This window comes from Vipera ursinii (genome assembly GCF_947247035.1).
Source record: "Vipera ursinii genome assembly, chromosome: 8".
NCBI lineage: Eukaryota > Metazoa > Chordata > Lepidosauria > Squamata > Viperidae > Vipera > Vipera ursinii.
In genome coordinates, this window is record NC_139519.1 from 5,163,638 (window position 1) to 5,180,164 (window position 16,527).

Below are 16,527 nucleotides of genomic sequence, written 5' to 3' on the forward strand. Positions count from 1 at the left end.
AAAAAACTATTATAGAATACATAGTTTGAAGCATTTTGTGGTGGTTTACTAATGCCACATTTAACAAAGTGGTGCAAAATTTATAGTTCATACTGAAACTTTTTTCTCTCTAAAGTTTAATTCATCTAACTATTATAGGAATCTCCAGTCAATTTTGTATAAATACCACTGTATTCCCAATGACTTCTGTTGTATATAATGCAATAAGAGATAGGGGAACTGGGTCTTCTGTCGCAAGCTGGAGGCCACCATCTTGAATTTTTTGACATTAGTGGTAGGCAACCTCGGCTCTTTTATGACTCGTAGACTTCAACTCTATGCTGGCTCAGGAATTCTGGGAGTTGAAGTCCACGAGTCATGAAAGAGCCAAGGTTGCCTACCCTTGATCCAGTGGGTGCTGCTGTGATGCAACCTCCAGCTTCACTCCATAAAAATAGAAACTCCCACACATTTTTTTTTCTGTTTTATTTTTATTTCCAAAAATTAAAATAGTCTGTATGTAATACAGTAAGAAGAAATAAAATGAGGCTTTTGCTTTTGCTGCATGGATGGGAGCAAAATGTTGGACTTTTAGAGAATATTTTCTGGGCACCTTAAAAGTCAAAATAAGAGGTTAATATTTATTTCATTTTCACTAAGTAGGACTGAACTCAAAGGCACAAGATGGATGCCATTCTTCTAGATGTTTAACCCCGTCCATTCACTAAGTCCCTGGTGGTGGACGATGGGACCTCTGGGCAGGGCATTCTGGGCAAGAATGTCCATCAAGGGACAGGGAATTCACTGTCTTTTATCCTTTTTGTGGCCCAGCTGACTCAGCCACCCATCAATCCTTCCTCAATGAATGGGTCTAATATTAGCCCTGTTTCTCACCCCCTATTTTTCCCCATTCTCCTGCTTCTGTGTTTATGTGGGGATTCTCAAAGGACGTCAAAGAAGTCAAGATAGTGTCAAAGCCATGCTGTCAAAGTCCTGCCTTTTCTCCGTATGTGTCACAGGTGGAAAACTGGGCTTGCATTGACGCCATCTTTCCTCTCAAGCCTCCGAGTCCTTCTTTACCTCGTCTTCACCACAAGCTTGGTGGAAACTGGAAAGTTGGAACAGGTAGTCCTCGACTTAGGACCACAATTGAGACCCAGACTTTTTGGTGTTAAGTGAATTTTGCCCCATTTTATAACCCTTCTTGTCACAGTTGTTGAATGAATCATTGTTATTAAGTTAGAGGGAAGTCAAGCTATTCTTGACTTCCCTCTAATTTAAGAAGGGGTCAAGCTATTCTCCAAAGCGCCTGAAGGCAGGACAAGAAGCAACGGATGGAAACTAACCAAAGAGAGAAGCAACCTAGAACTAAGGAGAAATTTCCTGACATTGAGAACAATTCATCAGTGGAACCACCTGCCTCCAGAAGCTGTGAATACTCCAACACTGGAAGTTTTTAAGAAGAGACTGGACAGCCATTTGTCTGAAATGGTATAGGGTTTCCTGCCTGAGCAGGGGGTTGGACTAGATGACCTCCAAGGTCCCTTCCAACTTTATTATTATTATTATTGTTAAGTAACACGGTTGTTAAGTGAATTTGGCTTCCCTTTTGATGTTGCTTGCGAGAAGGTCGCAAAAGGGGATCACGTGACCCCCAGGGACGCTGCAACCGTCATAAATACGAGTCAGTTGCCAGGCGGCCGAATTTTGATCACGTGACCAGGGGCATTGCTGCAACAGTTGCGTGAAAAATGGTCATAAGTCACTTTTTTCAATGCTGTTATAATTTTGAATGGTCACTAAATGAACTGCTGTAAGTCGAGGAGTACCAGTACATATTTTTTGCAGAGTCTGTTGACCCAACTGTAGGGAGGATTTGAGATCTGTGCAAGAAAAATAGGATTTTTTCTCTTTCGTGGACTGATTTCCCCCAACCTGGAGCTCTCCAAGCTGTGCTGGGTTTACCTCCGGCTGGAGTCCCAATGTGTCGGGAAAGTATCCATTTGAGAAAACCTGGTTTATGGTTTGCCATCCCAAAACAGACCTTGGATTTGAATATTTCTTGGGACTAGCTGCCCTCTGGGGTGATTCTTGGTGCTGATGTTCCCTTTCCTTCCCTAGACATCTAATCATAATCCTAATTATAATTATTCACAACATACATTTGTTACTTCCATGGACTCTCAATGGCTTGCACAATATAATACTAATCAAAAGAATTTAAAAAGGTAAATGAAATAAAACACGACAGCCTGTTGGCTTCTCTCTTAGGAATCCTTGCAATTAATCTTCTAAAAAAAAAAACCAATTTGCCAGGTCTGGTGCTTGACAGCCAATGAACTCTGTAATTAAAGACAACTCTCAAGTGAAAAAGAGCCAGAGGATTCCCTAGCTGGATCCTCCCAGAAGTGTTCTAAATCAGCATAAAGGTTACTTAAGGGCAGATGTGGGCAGCCCTTCTCACAATGGGGCTCTTTCGATTCAAGGGCAAACTGCTGATTGGCAAGGTTGCCGTCTTCTGCTGAGGTTTTGGCAGGGCTTCCCTTAAAATGGGGGGCATCCAGTCTCTTGATAGGCATAAGGAGGAAAGTCTTCTTCAAGTTGAGTTCATCTCCTGCTACTTCAGAGTCTCAACCACATAATTTCTTTGTAGCAGAATCGAAATCCTTGCCACCTTCTGCTTTTTTAAAAAAAAAATCCCTGTCTAGCCAAACTATGGAGATCTTCTGGTGGTGTTCCATCTAACTACTAACTAGAGCCATCCCAGGTTCTATTCCAAATCCAGGCAAGGTCAGTCAAAGGCTAATCACATGTGCAAGAAATTAGGAACCAAGGTTGTCCAAATGAGTACAAATTTAATCCATGCTAGCTTACTACATGAATCTGAACTACTAACAGTCAAAGCAAATTGATAGTAGGTAAGAGTCAATGGACTTGGAGGGGGGCTGGACTTATATCTCTTTTGGCCACCAAGGGATTCCAAACTGATGGCGTGCTTGACCCTTCCCTTGGTCTCAGTCTGGTCATCTCCTACACTTACCCTATGGTCTGCAAACATTTTAAAACAACAATACCACTTTCCCTTATTTAAAAAAAAGGCCAACAAATTCTGCAGGAGTGAAAAAATATGTTGCGTTGTTGTTACTGAGAACTAACAGTTCTGTCTTGAAAGAGGAGGTAAGACAGAACCCTGTTTATACCTCAGCTGAACCTCGAGCGATGGAAGACTTTTGCTTATTTGCATTTTGCAGATGTGTAGAAGGACCTTCTGGACTCTTTATCTTATCTCCCTTTGTCAATTAAATAATTTTCCTTTAATTGCAGAGTTTGCCGGAGAAAGTGAGGCCGGATGTTGCTTTGGTCCCCAAACCTCCCAACGGTACTGAGCCGAATCAGTCCCAGGAGCAAACCGAGGGGCGCCTCTCCCTTCCAAACAGCCGAGAGATAGCCGAGACTCAGCCCACCGGCAGCTGCCTTGGGAACTGTCGATCCCACGGTTGCTCTGAAGCCTACACCCGTCTCTTCTCCAGCTTCTACTTCAAGGGGAACAATGGCATCATGTCTCCCTTGGCGAAGAAGAAGCTGCTGGCCCAGGTGAGCCAGGACGAATGTTTGTATGCTCACGAGAAGAAACATCTTAGCCATTGTCCTGAATACAAGAAGATCAGGATCCGGGAAATGTCAGGCTTGGACTCTGAGGTTGGTCGTCCCCAGAAAGAGGTCCCAAAGACAGGAGCAGAGGCGAACGGCTCCAGCAGCCCTCCGGGTCCTGCCCAGGTTGGAAAAGCCAATAAAGGTTTGATGAAGGCTCCTCCAGGGTTCAAGGAGGGAGCAGGGTCCTTGAATGCAGAGGAGGAAAGCTCTGGAGCTCACCTGTCTACTGGGCCACCTGCCTTTCATGGCTATTTCCACACCTCCAGCAGCACCATCTTGAAACCCGTCGGCGGCCTTCGAGGACCGGTGGAATATTATCCCAGCTTGAAGGATCTCCCTGTGACTTCTCCAACCTATTCTAAGCCCGGAAAAGAGGCCCTGGTTGCACCTGGGTTTCAGAACAAGCAGGAGAGCTTGGAAGACCAGCCTGAAGATCTCCGCAGCAAGTCCAGTCAACCGTGGAAAGGGGACCATCAGCACTCTTCTGCCTTCCAGGCAAGTAGCCTCAGCAGCAAGGCCGGCTCTCCCCCATTTCAAGCGGTCAAAGCTTCCTGGGCGCCACCTGTGGTCAACCTGGCAAAGGTCAGTCCACAGGTCTCCAAGAACGGAGGGCTGTCCGTGTCTCCAGGCCAGGCGAGCATCACCGTACAGAAGAAAAGAGCCTCAGAGGAGGACTATTTCCTGCATGGCAAAAAGCTGAAGGCCGTGTCTCCCTTCGTCAAGGAGGTGGACCCAAACAGTGGCCTGGATCGGGGAACATCCCCCAGCGGGCAGCCAGGGATAGCAAAGCCTAAGGCAACGGTGGCAGCGTCCGGGTTCCCAGTAGCTCACATGCCTCAGATCCAGGACATGTACAAGGGCACCATGCTGAGGTTGCCCGTTAACTTTAGCAACAGCCCAGGAGAACACCTCAAGGAACAGGCCCCATCGCTGATCCAGTCTCTCTCCATCAACCCGTTTATTATCCCTGCCTTCCCAACCCCACTATTAACTGCGTCCGTCCAAGCGTCGGATCTGGGCCAGCCTCTGGGCACCAGCCTCATCCACTACCCCACGTCCTACGACAGCGCACTACGCCACAGGCTGTACCCGGTGTCGACGTGGCACACCCAGCCAACCTACGCTTCCGCCCATGTCCCGGCCTACCATCGGAACAACAAACTGTAGCACACACACCCCCATGGACCCTCAGAGACTTGCCACGTTTGCGGAGCCGTGCGAGGGATGTGCAAGCCCCACGTCTGCAGCGTTTCGACATTTTGATTCCTCTGCTTTTTTGAGCTCTTATTTAGGACCTTACAAAACAGGACCATGTGACTTTTTTTTTAACTGGTCAAAAGGATGAACTGTCTTTGTATCTGACATGTATGCAAATAACTTGCGCTTAAAAAAAAACCTTAGAGGGAACAAAGTTCTTATAAACAGAGATTTATATCTGTGCATGGCGTGGGCCTAATTTCCTTCTAATTTGCCCATTCTTCATAAGCTGCTTCAAATGCTGCTGGCATATACAAGGGACTAGTCCTCAAGAGAGTCATATGTGCTATGGTGTAGAGGTGGAATAGGGAAATGAGTAAAACCCGGTTTAATGACCAACACATGACATTCTGGATGTGACCTAAGCCTTTGTAATAAGCTCCAGGTGTTGCTTAACCCCATAGGAAAGAACGAACTTCAGTCTGAAGAGTAGGTTACAGGAACAATCAACATTTTTTTTTAAAAAAAAAGTGGGCACATTTGAATTTTGAGAGCACATTATGGGCATTCTCCAGGCAGAGCTGCCAGTTGCAAAAGGTGGATTGCCAAGCTGTTACCTTTAGGTTCAGCAGCTGGGTTGGGTATCCATCTTTGGGTTGATCAGAAACTCAGCCTGATCCATCTTTTTTTTTTAATCTTTATTGGAATTATGCACACATGGTATATATGTTTATTATAAAAAGGAAAGAGAGCTGATTGCCGATATAATCTTGTATTTCAATATGAAAAAACTATAAAATAACATAAGGGAGTTCATTAACAGTAATTATTGCTTTAATGGTTAAAGCATCAGGCTAGAAATCAGGAGACTGGGAGTTCTAGTCTCTCCTAAGGCATGAAAGCCAGCTGGGTGACTTTGAGCCGGCAACCAGGAGACGGTGAGTTCTAGTCCCGCTTTAAGTGTGATGCCAGCTGGGGAATTTGGGTCCATTCACCAAGAGAGGGTGAGTTCTAGTTCCTCTTTAGGCATAAAGAAGCAGTCTGGCTGAGTTTGCATCCGTCACTCTCTCTTAGCCCAATCCACCTCACAAGATTATTGTTGTGGGCAAATGAGGAGGAAAGAATATTAGGTATGTTTGTGCCTTAGGTTATTTATAAAAATAATAAAGGCAGGATAAAAGTAAACAAATAATAATTTACCTGCGGGCATTCAGTAATGACACAATTGTAGGGAGGCTAAATCTGTTTACCAAACTAGCAGTACTTATCTGAGCAGTAGTAGAATTTTAATTACGAATGAGAGTTTTTGACCAGAATAATTGAAGCTAAGCCAGGAACACTGTGTCGCTGCTGAACTGGCATTGGGAAGTACAGTTTATACAAATGTTAAGGATGGCATAGCAGTAAAGTTTTTCAAAGATGCTGAGTTAATGTTTGGGTAAAAAATGTCACTTCATCCCTGAATGAACACCTAGGGACAAGGATGAACTTCCAGATGTTGACTTCATGCTTGATCTATTACACGGATGGAACAAATCATGTTGTGTGATTGACATGAGTTTCGTAATTTGCACAATAGCATGTGATGTGTGTGATGTCACTTGCCCCCCACTTTTCACCCCCATCAACATTCCAATTCACATGTTGCCTGTAAGAGCAAAAATGATTAGGTGCAACAAGAAGCAAAAAAACCCCATCAAATCACATCTAAGGAAGATTTAACTATGGTACCCTCTGTATTCACTTTAGCGAATTATCTAGCAGGGCCTAGAAGCTTTTCTGGGAAGGAAGGAAGGAAGGAAGGAGGGAGGGAGGGAAGGAAGGAAGGAAGGAAGGAAGGAAGGAAGGAAGGAAGGAAGGAAGGAAGGAAGGAAGGAAGGAAGGAAGGAAAAAAAGACTTTGAAGCAGGAAACAAAATTATGGGCTATATGAAATGTTATAGAGATATCTGTAGGAAGCAAGATGGCTACATGGATTGAACACAATAATGGAGGCCTCCAAGAAATTCTTAAGTCAACATCACTTGGAGAAATTCTGGATGCTGCAGTGCCAACCCTGGGGAGAACGGTGGGAAGTGTAGCTCCTCTGATCCTCGTGCAGGAACATCCAAAAAGTCAACTTGCAATCCTTGCTGTTTTTTTAACATGGCACGCAAAAACAGAAATGGGGCTTTGATCACACACTTGTAGCTGCCGTCTTGCACCCTTTTGGCTAGCCTTCCCCCCCGCCAATTAATGTCACAATTTATGTGGATCTTCAAATCACAATCTTTTTCATAGCTACTTTCTTCTTCTTTTTCCTTTTCTCTAAATGTGATTTATTTGGTTCTTATGCCTCTTTTATACTCATTGGCACGTTCAGTGTGGCTGACCTTCAGTAAAACAGGAAAAATACTAAGAACATTTAAGAGGATGAATGAAAGCTGTTGCAAACATTACTTAGTGATTGAAATCCTGGGAAAATGGTGCATTTTGACTTCTCTTTTGACAGAACCTGTCAAACAAGCTTCCTTTCCATGATCTAGGCCGGGGTAGGCAACCTCGGCTCTTTTATGACTCATGGACTTCAACTCCCAGAATTCCTGAGCCAGAGGTTGCCTACCCCTGATCTAGACTCTAGCATGAACCTTAGGTAATATTTGCCCCAAAGGTAGAAGGAATAAGAGAAGAAACTAATTGGAGGAACTTTTATTTCCTAAACATCCAAAAGGAATATTCTCCAAAATTACTGTACGGATTGCACATTTTCTCCTCAACTGTTTTACCTTTGGAGTGAATGCAAAGGATGACAAGGGTTGAATGAGAAGACATGTCCACCTCCATAACTTTTAAGTTTAAATACAGGTAATTTTAATCAATGAGAAAATAATCCTTGAAATCAGCTTTTATCTGTATTAACCTTTCCATAGACAAACAGTCCTCAACATATGACGACAATTGCGCCCAACAGTTCCATTGCTAAGCGAGACGTTTGTTAAGTGAGTTTTCCCCCATTTTGCGACCTTTCTTGCCACAGTTGCTAAGCGAATCATTGCGGTTGTAAAGTTAGTAACACACTTGCAAAGTGAATCTGGCTTCCCCATTGAGTTTGCTTGTCAGAAGGTGGCAAAATGTGATCACGGGACCCTGAGGCAATGTGACTGTCATAATGACATTTGACGTCAGTTGCCAAGCAACTGAATTGTTATCACATGGGGATACTGCAAGGGTTGTAATGTGAAAATCAGTCATAAGTTTTTTTGTGTGTGTGTAGTAATTTCGAACGGCAACAAAATGAACTGTTGTAGGTCAAGGACTACCTGTAATCGCTTTTATTCACCACACATTTTGCCAAGACTGGGTAAATGCCCAAAAACCATTGTGAAAAAAATTCATTCATTGCCTCTTTAATCAAGTCCTGACCATCCTTTACAACTTTTCATTAGAGTCCAACCAAGTTATTCCTTGAAATTTGAGAAAAGGTGGAAATCCCAGAATGCCAAGTCTTGGGTTGCATGGTGGATGAGGTAAGAGGGTAAGATCCAACTTTACATTCGCTTTCTGGATGGCTGGTGAGATGCGAGACCTAGCATTGTCCAGTTGCAGCAGAATGTTCTTCCAAACTCTGCTTAATCATTAATCATCCTTGAAAGAGTGCAGAGAAGAGCAACAATGACAAATGGTTTGGAGGCTAAGCCTTCAGATGAACAATTGAGGGAACTAGCTGTCTCTAGTCCAGGGGTAGGCAACCTTGGCTCTTTTATGACTCGTGGACTTCAATTCCCAGAATTCCTGAGCCAGCATGGCTCAGGAATTCTGGGAATTGAAGTCCACAAGTCATAAAAGAGCCAAGGTTGCCTACCCCTGGTCTAGTCTAATGAAGAGAAGGACTAAGGGGGACACGATGGCTGTCTTCCAGTACTTGAGGGGCTCTCGTGGAGGTGTGGAGGTTGCCTTATTCTTCAAAGCACCGGAGGGCAGGACAAGGAGTAACGGGTGGAAGATCATTAAAGGGACATCCAACCTTGAAATAAGGAGGAACTTCCGGACAGTGAGAAGAATTAATCAGTAGAACAGCTTGCCTCTAGAAATTGTGGGTTCTTCCCGGGAGGTAAGAAGAGATTGGACAGCATTTGTCTGGAATGGTCTAGGGCAGGGGTCGGCAACCTCCGCTCTTTTATGACTCGTTGGACTTCAACTCCCAGAATTCCTGAGCCAGCATAGCTGGCTCAGGAATTCTGTGAATTGAAGTCCACGAGTCGTAAAAGAGCCGAGGTTGCCGACCCCTGGTCTAGGGTCTCCTGCCTGAGCAGGGGGTTGGACTAGAAGACTTCCAAGGTCCTTTTCAACCCCATTATTCTATGTTCTATTGTTTCAAAGTTTTGACCGTTGCAGTGTACTCATGCCAGGTGCAAGGAAATCCATGGGAATAACACACTCTGCATCCACCTAAATTATAACTTTGAACTTTCCTGCTGGAGCCTCTGTGTTTTGAATGTTTTTATCTCCGTAGCAAAGCTCTATGGTGACATTCCTTGGAATAACGCTTCATTTCTGGATCATAACGAGCCATATTTCATCAGCTATCATGGTACAGGGGAGAAATTTTTCACCTCCATTTTGGTCGTGTGAGAACAATTTCATGACAAATTCAACTCCTTTTATTATGCATAGAAAACAATTTTGAAGAACATCAATAACGCAACCACACGTTCCTGTTCCTGTAAAATACCAAGGCTGACAATAATGTCTTTTTGAACAATTGCCGATTACCATTAATCAGCTCATCAACTCTTCTCATATGAAACTTTCAGTTGTTGTCATCTCCTTTGACCTTGATCAAGCAAACCAGCTTTTCCCGGTTCTCATTCTTTACATTTTTGGGCCCAGCAATGCACAGTAGTCATCTAAACAGCCTGTACTCAGTGGTGAGTTTCAATGGAGAGATTCATTCAGCAGTCAAAACTTCAATCACAGCACATTGCTTAAAGCACAAAGAAAATGAAAGAAGAAAAAAAAGCTCAGTACTGCCATCTAGTGGCAGATTATGACACTGGGGGCCATTACTTTTCATTCAGCTTTCATATTTGTCTTATCTCCTCACACACACACCATCCCCACCTTAGAATAATTTTAGACCTTTGCATAGCTTCACATTACAACCATAAGGTAAGGTAAGGTAAAGGTTCCCCCGCACATGCGTGCTAGTCGTTTCCGACTCTAGGGGCCGGTGCTCATCTCCGTTTCAAAGCCGAAGAGCCAGCGCTTGTCCGAGGACGTCTCCGTGGTCATGTGGCCGGCATGACTAGATGCCAAAGGCGCACGGAACACTGTTACCTTCCCACCGTAGTGGTCCCTATTTTTCTACTTGCATTTTTACGTGCTTTCGAACTGCTAGGTTGGCAGAAGCTGGGACGAGTTACAGGCACTCACTCTGCTACGCGGCACTCGTGATTCGACCCGCCAAACTGCCGACCTTCCGATCAACAGGCTCAGCGTCCTAACCCACTGAGCCACAACCATACAACCATACATCCCAGTAAAGGATGTGTCGGATTCTACAAGGAGTAGACAATGTAGGTATTGCTATCAAAACAGAATACTCAATGGAGCACCTGCTGCAAGTCCATCCTGTTGCAGAGTGAGCTAAGACCGATAGTTGATTGTTAAGAGTCCAGCCCCTAAGATGCTAAGGAGTAAGAAGTTTTCCTTGACTCTTGATAGTGCCACATGTCACTGTCTTCTAGGGAGTTTTGTTTGATTTCCCAGATAAGCCTATAGGCCGGTGTGTTGTGCAATGAACTCACATGGTGTAATAAGATGGAGGGTTTGTGTCACTGTGAGTTGAGGGGTGGGGGCATGAAGGGAGGCTCAGCCAATCTCAATTTATACACGGTTGTACTTTGACAATAAAGGTTCATTCATAGTTGTAAGTCCCCAGGGTGCAACTTTCCTTGAAAACATCTATGGAGAATCTTAGTCATCCAGGTCATGGTTGTTTTTTTTCCCTAAAGGCAACTGGACCATGTTTTTTTTTTCCTTGAGAAAGAAGACATTTCACTTCTCATCCAAGAAGCTTCATCAGTTCTAAAGAACTGAACTCAAGAACTGAAGAAGCTTCTTTTTTTTTTTATTGAAAAGTTTTACAATACAATTTTCCATTAAAAACCCCCATCCCCCTCCACCCTCCCCTCCCTGAAGAAGCTTCTTAGATGAGAAGTGAAATGTTTTCGAGGAAAAAAACAACAACAACCAAGAAAGACCAGTTGCTTTTTGGAAAAGCACCTTTGGGACAAACCATGACCTGGAGGATGGAGAATCTCCGTAGACTATAGAGATTTCCTGGTGAGCTTCCATCCAAGCAGGGCCAGATTACAGCCAACTGATGCCCTAAACCAGTGTTTCCCAACCTTAGGAACTTGAAGATGCGTGGACTTCAACTCCCAGAATTCCCCAGCCAGCATAGCTGGCTGGGGAATTCTGGGAGTTGAAGTCCACGCATCTTCAAGTTCCTAAGGTTGGGAAACGCTGCCCTAAACACAGCCCAGCTACTTCTTCCATTGCTTCACTGACGAGGCACCCATAAAAGCCAGAAATGAAAGTCGAATGTGGTATTAAAAGAGTTAAAGGCATGATAGCTAAGGGGGAAACATGCTGTGATTGCCCCCCTTTCCTTGGGGCCTTTGCTTAATGATTAATCTGGGGCCGCATCTAAATACCCAGAAGACTGAGCTGCGCTAAGATTTTCTGTGATCAGCTAAGGACAACCAAGTGCTGCTTCTAAATTGCACTGGAATTACATCACACTGAAGTCCTTCCTGGATTGTCACCCCCACTCACTGTAGAAAAGATAGCAATTGAAATGATTGATAAGTTAATGAACTCTGGACCTGTTGGATAGTCTTTGATAGGTGAGAATCAGTGAAGGTTTGTAGCCCTGTTACAAGTAAAAAACACACAAAACCATCTGCAGGCAAACAGCCAAGATCAGAGAGCACCAAGGACGCCACATTAGGAGACCTCGGTTTAAACGTCCAGCTGTAGTAGCGAACTCACATTCCCTTGACTTGGATACTGAATTATGGGTAGATCTCGACTTATAACCACAACCGTATCCCACGTTTTTGTTGCTAAGGGAGGCAGTTGTTAAGTGAGTTTTGCCTCATTTTATAACCTTTTGCCACAGTTGTTAAGTGAACCATACGATCCTTCAGCAAATCTGCCTTCCCGCATTGACTTTGCTTGCTGGAAGCCAGCTGGGATGGTTACAAATGGCGACCACACGACCCCGGGACAGTGCAACTGTCATAAATGCATGCCAGTTGCCAAGTGTTCAGATTTTGATCAAGTGACCATGGGGATTTGGCAGCGGTCGTTACGTGTGAAAACCAGTCATGAGTCATTTTCATTGTGGAAACTTCAAACAGTCACTAAGTGAGTGGTTGTACGTTGAGGAATACCTGTAACCCACTTTCTACATCAGCATAGCTGAACAGTAAAATATCCCAATAAACTGGATTCCCTAGTACATTGGATCCTTACCCTAGCACAGATATCCACACATGCACATGCACAAACTCCAAAGTGTGAAAGGAACTGATGGGCTTTTCCCATCTACCTGGCTGAGCCAATCGTGTGAACTCTCATTGGCATTACACTCATCTAGCAAGATTTACCGGCCATCCACCAATACAGAGACCGCGGAAGTTGTCCGGCCATGCCAAACTGGGGAGGTGAAGGTGCAAAAGGGATGAAATGCAGGAAGCAGACTGGCATTTAAAGAGTAAGCCAGTGATTCAAAGATCTCCTATGCAGCGTTTGCAAAGTCCAACACAATCGTTGTCTTTTGTGTAAAGGTCACACTCCCTCCCACTTGGATGCCTTTCGGCCCCCTCACCCCCATCACAGATTTGTCAGCTCAGCTCTTTTGGCACAATGCTCCAGGCACTGCGTCACAGAAAGTGAATTTACTGCTAGGAGAGGACATTATTCTACATCTGTGAAGTCAAGCCCATTTGGCAACTACTACTTCGAATAGAATAGAGCTGAAAGGGACCTTGGAGGTCTTCTAGTCCAGTCCCCACTCAAGTAGGAGAACCTATACTATCTCATCTCCTCCTCCTCCTCATTGGTCTTTTTGTGGACATGCATATGGATCTGTTGACTTATCCGTTGCTCTTTCTAGATGTTCTGAGACAATTTCCAGAGTTCCTCAAAGGTGAAATTGGTTAAGAATGCTGGGTATTTCAAATACTTTTGGAAAGCACCAGAAGTCTGAACTATCCAAACTCTCATCCAGTTAAGACTAGATTTCTCTTCCTCCTGCAGGTTCTGCTATCACCACAAGATGGCAATATTTCCACATACAATTTCCCATTTCTCAGCAGCAGTTTTAGAACATTGCTGCAATTAAACCAGGAAAAAAAAATCTTCTAGGACTACTATATCTGGCCTACAAAAGTCTGGCTGAGCAAGGATAGCAATAAACTGTTATAATGTTCAGTCTCATTCTTCTGCCATCCGGTATTTGTCAGGATCTTTGCAGCCAAGATATGACCGTCTTCTTCTTGAGATGGTGGGGCAGAAAAAAGAAAATAACGTGGGAAGAAAGTTTGTTGAACTTTGCGCTGAGAGTTCAGAGAGGTCAGGCATCAACGTGGATCCATAAGCATCACAGTTACCACATCTGGGCTCCCAAAATCCAAATAACTCCTGGATGGTAGACAACGAATTCTATTGAATGGAAGATTTGGGTCCCCTGTGTCTTTTTAAACTCTTCTTCTCCAGCGGCTTTCCTCTTGTGCTAGGTCTTAACTGATTCTATACAAGCCAGTCTGGGAAGGCTTTAAGGCAGGGAAAGGAAAGGATCAATGTTAATTAAAGCTCAGCTGTGCGCATGTACTGTGTTTCCCCGAAAATAAGACCCGGTCTTAGTGTTTTGTTGGCCTCCAAAAGAGGCACTGGATCTTATTTTCGGTGTGTGTCTTTCCACTCACCTCACAGTGGCGGCACCGACAGCCCTGCCCAGCCAGCTCCCTTCTTTTGCGGCCGAAGGAGCAGCTTCATTCTGCAGCTGAGAATGGAGCTCCGGCCTGCATTTTGCAGCCAGAGGCCTTTCCGGATTCAATCCATAGTGCAGTTCTTGGCTGCAGAAGCCTTCCAGAAAGGCCTCTGATTGTGAAATGGAGGCCGGAGGACGCTGCAGAAGAAGAGCTGGGCTGGCGAGGAGAGGCCTGGATGCCAGGTAAGTGGGTGCAGGGCGTGTGGGGCAGGTCCACCCCCCACCCTAGTTTGATTTTTAGGCATGTGCCTCGCCCCAAAACTAGGGCTTATTTTTAGGGTAGGGCTTATATTAGGCCCATCCCCCCAAACAAGCTAGGGCTTATTTTCGGGTAGGCCTTACTTTCGGGGAAACACGTTTTATATATAAATGTATACTTATAAAATACACGGGACGCGGTGGCTCAGTGGGTTAGAGCACTGAGCTTGTCAATCAGAAGGTCGGCAATTTGGCGGGTCGAATCCCGAGTGCCGCGTAACAGAGTGAGCGCCTGTTACTCGTCCCAGCTTCTGCCAACCTAGCAGTTCGAAAGCACGTAAAAAATGCAAGTAGAAAAATAGGGACCGCTACGGTGGGAAGGTAACAGCGTTCCGTGCACCTTTGACGTCTAGTCATGCCGGCCACATAACCACGGAGACGTCCTCGGACAAGCGCTGGCTCTTCGGCTTTGAAACGGAGATGAGCACCGTCCCCTAGAGTTGGAAACGACTAGCACGCATGTGCGGGGGAACCTTTACCTTTATACTTATACATATAAGTATATGTATTTATTTAAGTATATATTTAAGATAGGATAGGATAGGACAGAACAGAAGCTCGAAGGGACCTTGGAGGTCTTCTAGTCCAGCCTCCGCTCAAGCAGGAGAACCTATACCATCTCAGACAAGTGAGATATATACTTAGACATACATAAGACATACATAAAACACAAAACAAAGGAAACAGAAAAACATATATCCAACAGTAACAAAAACAACAAAAAATGTGTACAAAAATAACCCAAACATTAAACAAATCTAACGTTGAAGATACAAAAAAATCCATCCCTGCTGAATGCTGGAAAGAAAAAATAACAACAAATTCTCCTCCCCTTATATAATGGGTCTACAAATAATTATAATGATAATTATAAATGCATTGTGCGTGAGGAAAATTCTTCCTCAGGTTTCTTGGACTTTCTAAGAAAGCTTGAATTCCATCTTTCTTGTGGTGCAGATAAAACACATGTGTAACCACTCTAATATGCACGTTTTGGCCATCTCCTCTAGCCATTGTTTTCTAATTAGACATTATTACTATTCTGAACTTGGGAGGAAGTTAAAGTTTAGAGACATCTTATAATCAACTCTTGGCAACTCCTAATAAAAGCTATAATGAAACATAGTCACTGTTTATTGTATGTTTATATTGAATTTTCACTGTACAGGTATCTTTGAACAGAATCCCTATTTTTGTTATTGGTTTCTTTCTATGTTTTCCTCTTTTTTTTCTATATTGCTTATTTTATTGCGTTTTTGTTGTGTTCAGCATACAGTTCAGTGTACTGTGCAAATCCAGAAAACGGATTAACTCACAAACCCGGCTAAGCATGTTGTGTGAATGTAGAATAGTAAACCTATTCTATAACTCTCTTCTATGGCAAGGCTGGCTGATGATGTGCCGTTAAGTTAGAATGGGACAACTCGCCATGGCCAACTCACCGTGGGTCAACTCTCTGTAGCCAACTCATCACAGGACAACTGGCTGTGGGACAATTCAACAATACAATTTAAGTATTTAAAATAATTAAAACATTATTTTAATTCCTGTCATTCACATTCTGTCATTCCTTAATGATTCGATTCCACCGTTTCTTTGATATTAAAATAATTCTTGTCCTGCAGTTAGTTGTCCAGCGAGTTGGCCACACTGAGTTAGCCACACCGAGTTGGCTTTGCTGAGTTCTCCTAGACCTCCATTAAGTTGGTGTCAACATTTAGCACCCATATAGGCAGACACTAACATCCCAGAGAAGATCTATCCTCAGTTTAGTCCTGTGGGATTTACAATGATGCACCGGTAGCCGCTGGGGTGTTCTGAATTCAAGAGTGTGGGGTGCCTTATCTTAATGAGGTTCTCCTGAGAATTGGATGGACATACCTGTATTTCAGAGAGCCTTGAAGACTTGGATCTTCACCTGGGCCTTTGGGGAGAGTGATCAAAGTCACTTTCTAGGCCATACTTTGGATTTGCTTTGGTTATTGACTCGTTTTGTGCCATCTTCCATTTTTGTTCTTTGTTTTTATCAATGTCATTTTTATGGTTCACACCTTGTGTTTGCAAACTGGGACTGGGTGATGCAAAAAACCCCTCCACCAAAAACTAATAAAAGTGATTGTTTGAAACCCCCTGGCTTAGCTGCCATCCTGCTTTCTTGTGGTACTTGTACTTCTGCAGACCATAGCCAGGTGTATGGAGGGGTGTGCGTGTATCAAAAAAGTCAAGATGATGATCACAATCATGCAACACAAGCCCTGCCCATTTTTATGTGGGTTACAAACCCCCTCTCTGCAGACCCCTTGTCCTGTTAATTACCACTTTGCTGGAGAATTTAGGAACGATTCATGTCTATTAAGGCAGCCTTTACATGAATTGTGAAGCTTCTGACAGCAGCCCCTC

At 44.0% G+C, this 16,527-nt stretch overlaps 1 protein-coding gene across 1 annotated transcript; it reads left to right on the forward strand.

The window, feature by feature from the left end:
- The first annotated feature begins 3,144 nt into the window (after window positions 1-3,144).
- ARID5A (AT-rich interaction domain 5A) lies at window positions 3,145-5,067 on the forward strand. Its single transcript, XM_083368158.1, has one exon. The coding sequence runs from the start codon at window positions 3,538-3,540 to the stop codon at window positions 4,798-4,800; it is 1,263 nt and encodes a 420-aa protein (XP_083224284.1). The 5' UTR covers window positions 3,145-3,537; the 3' UTR covers window positions 4,801-5,067.
- The last annotated feature ends 11,460 nt before the right edge of the window (window positions 5,068-16,527 follow it).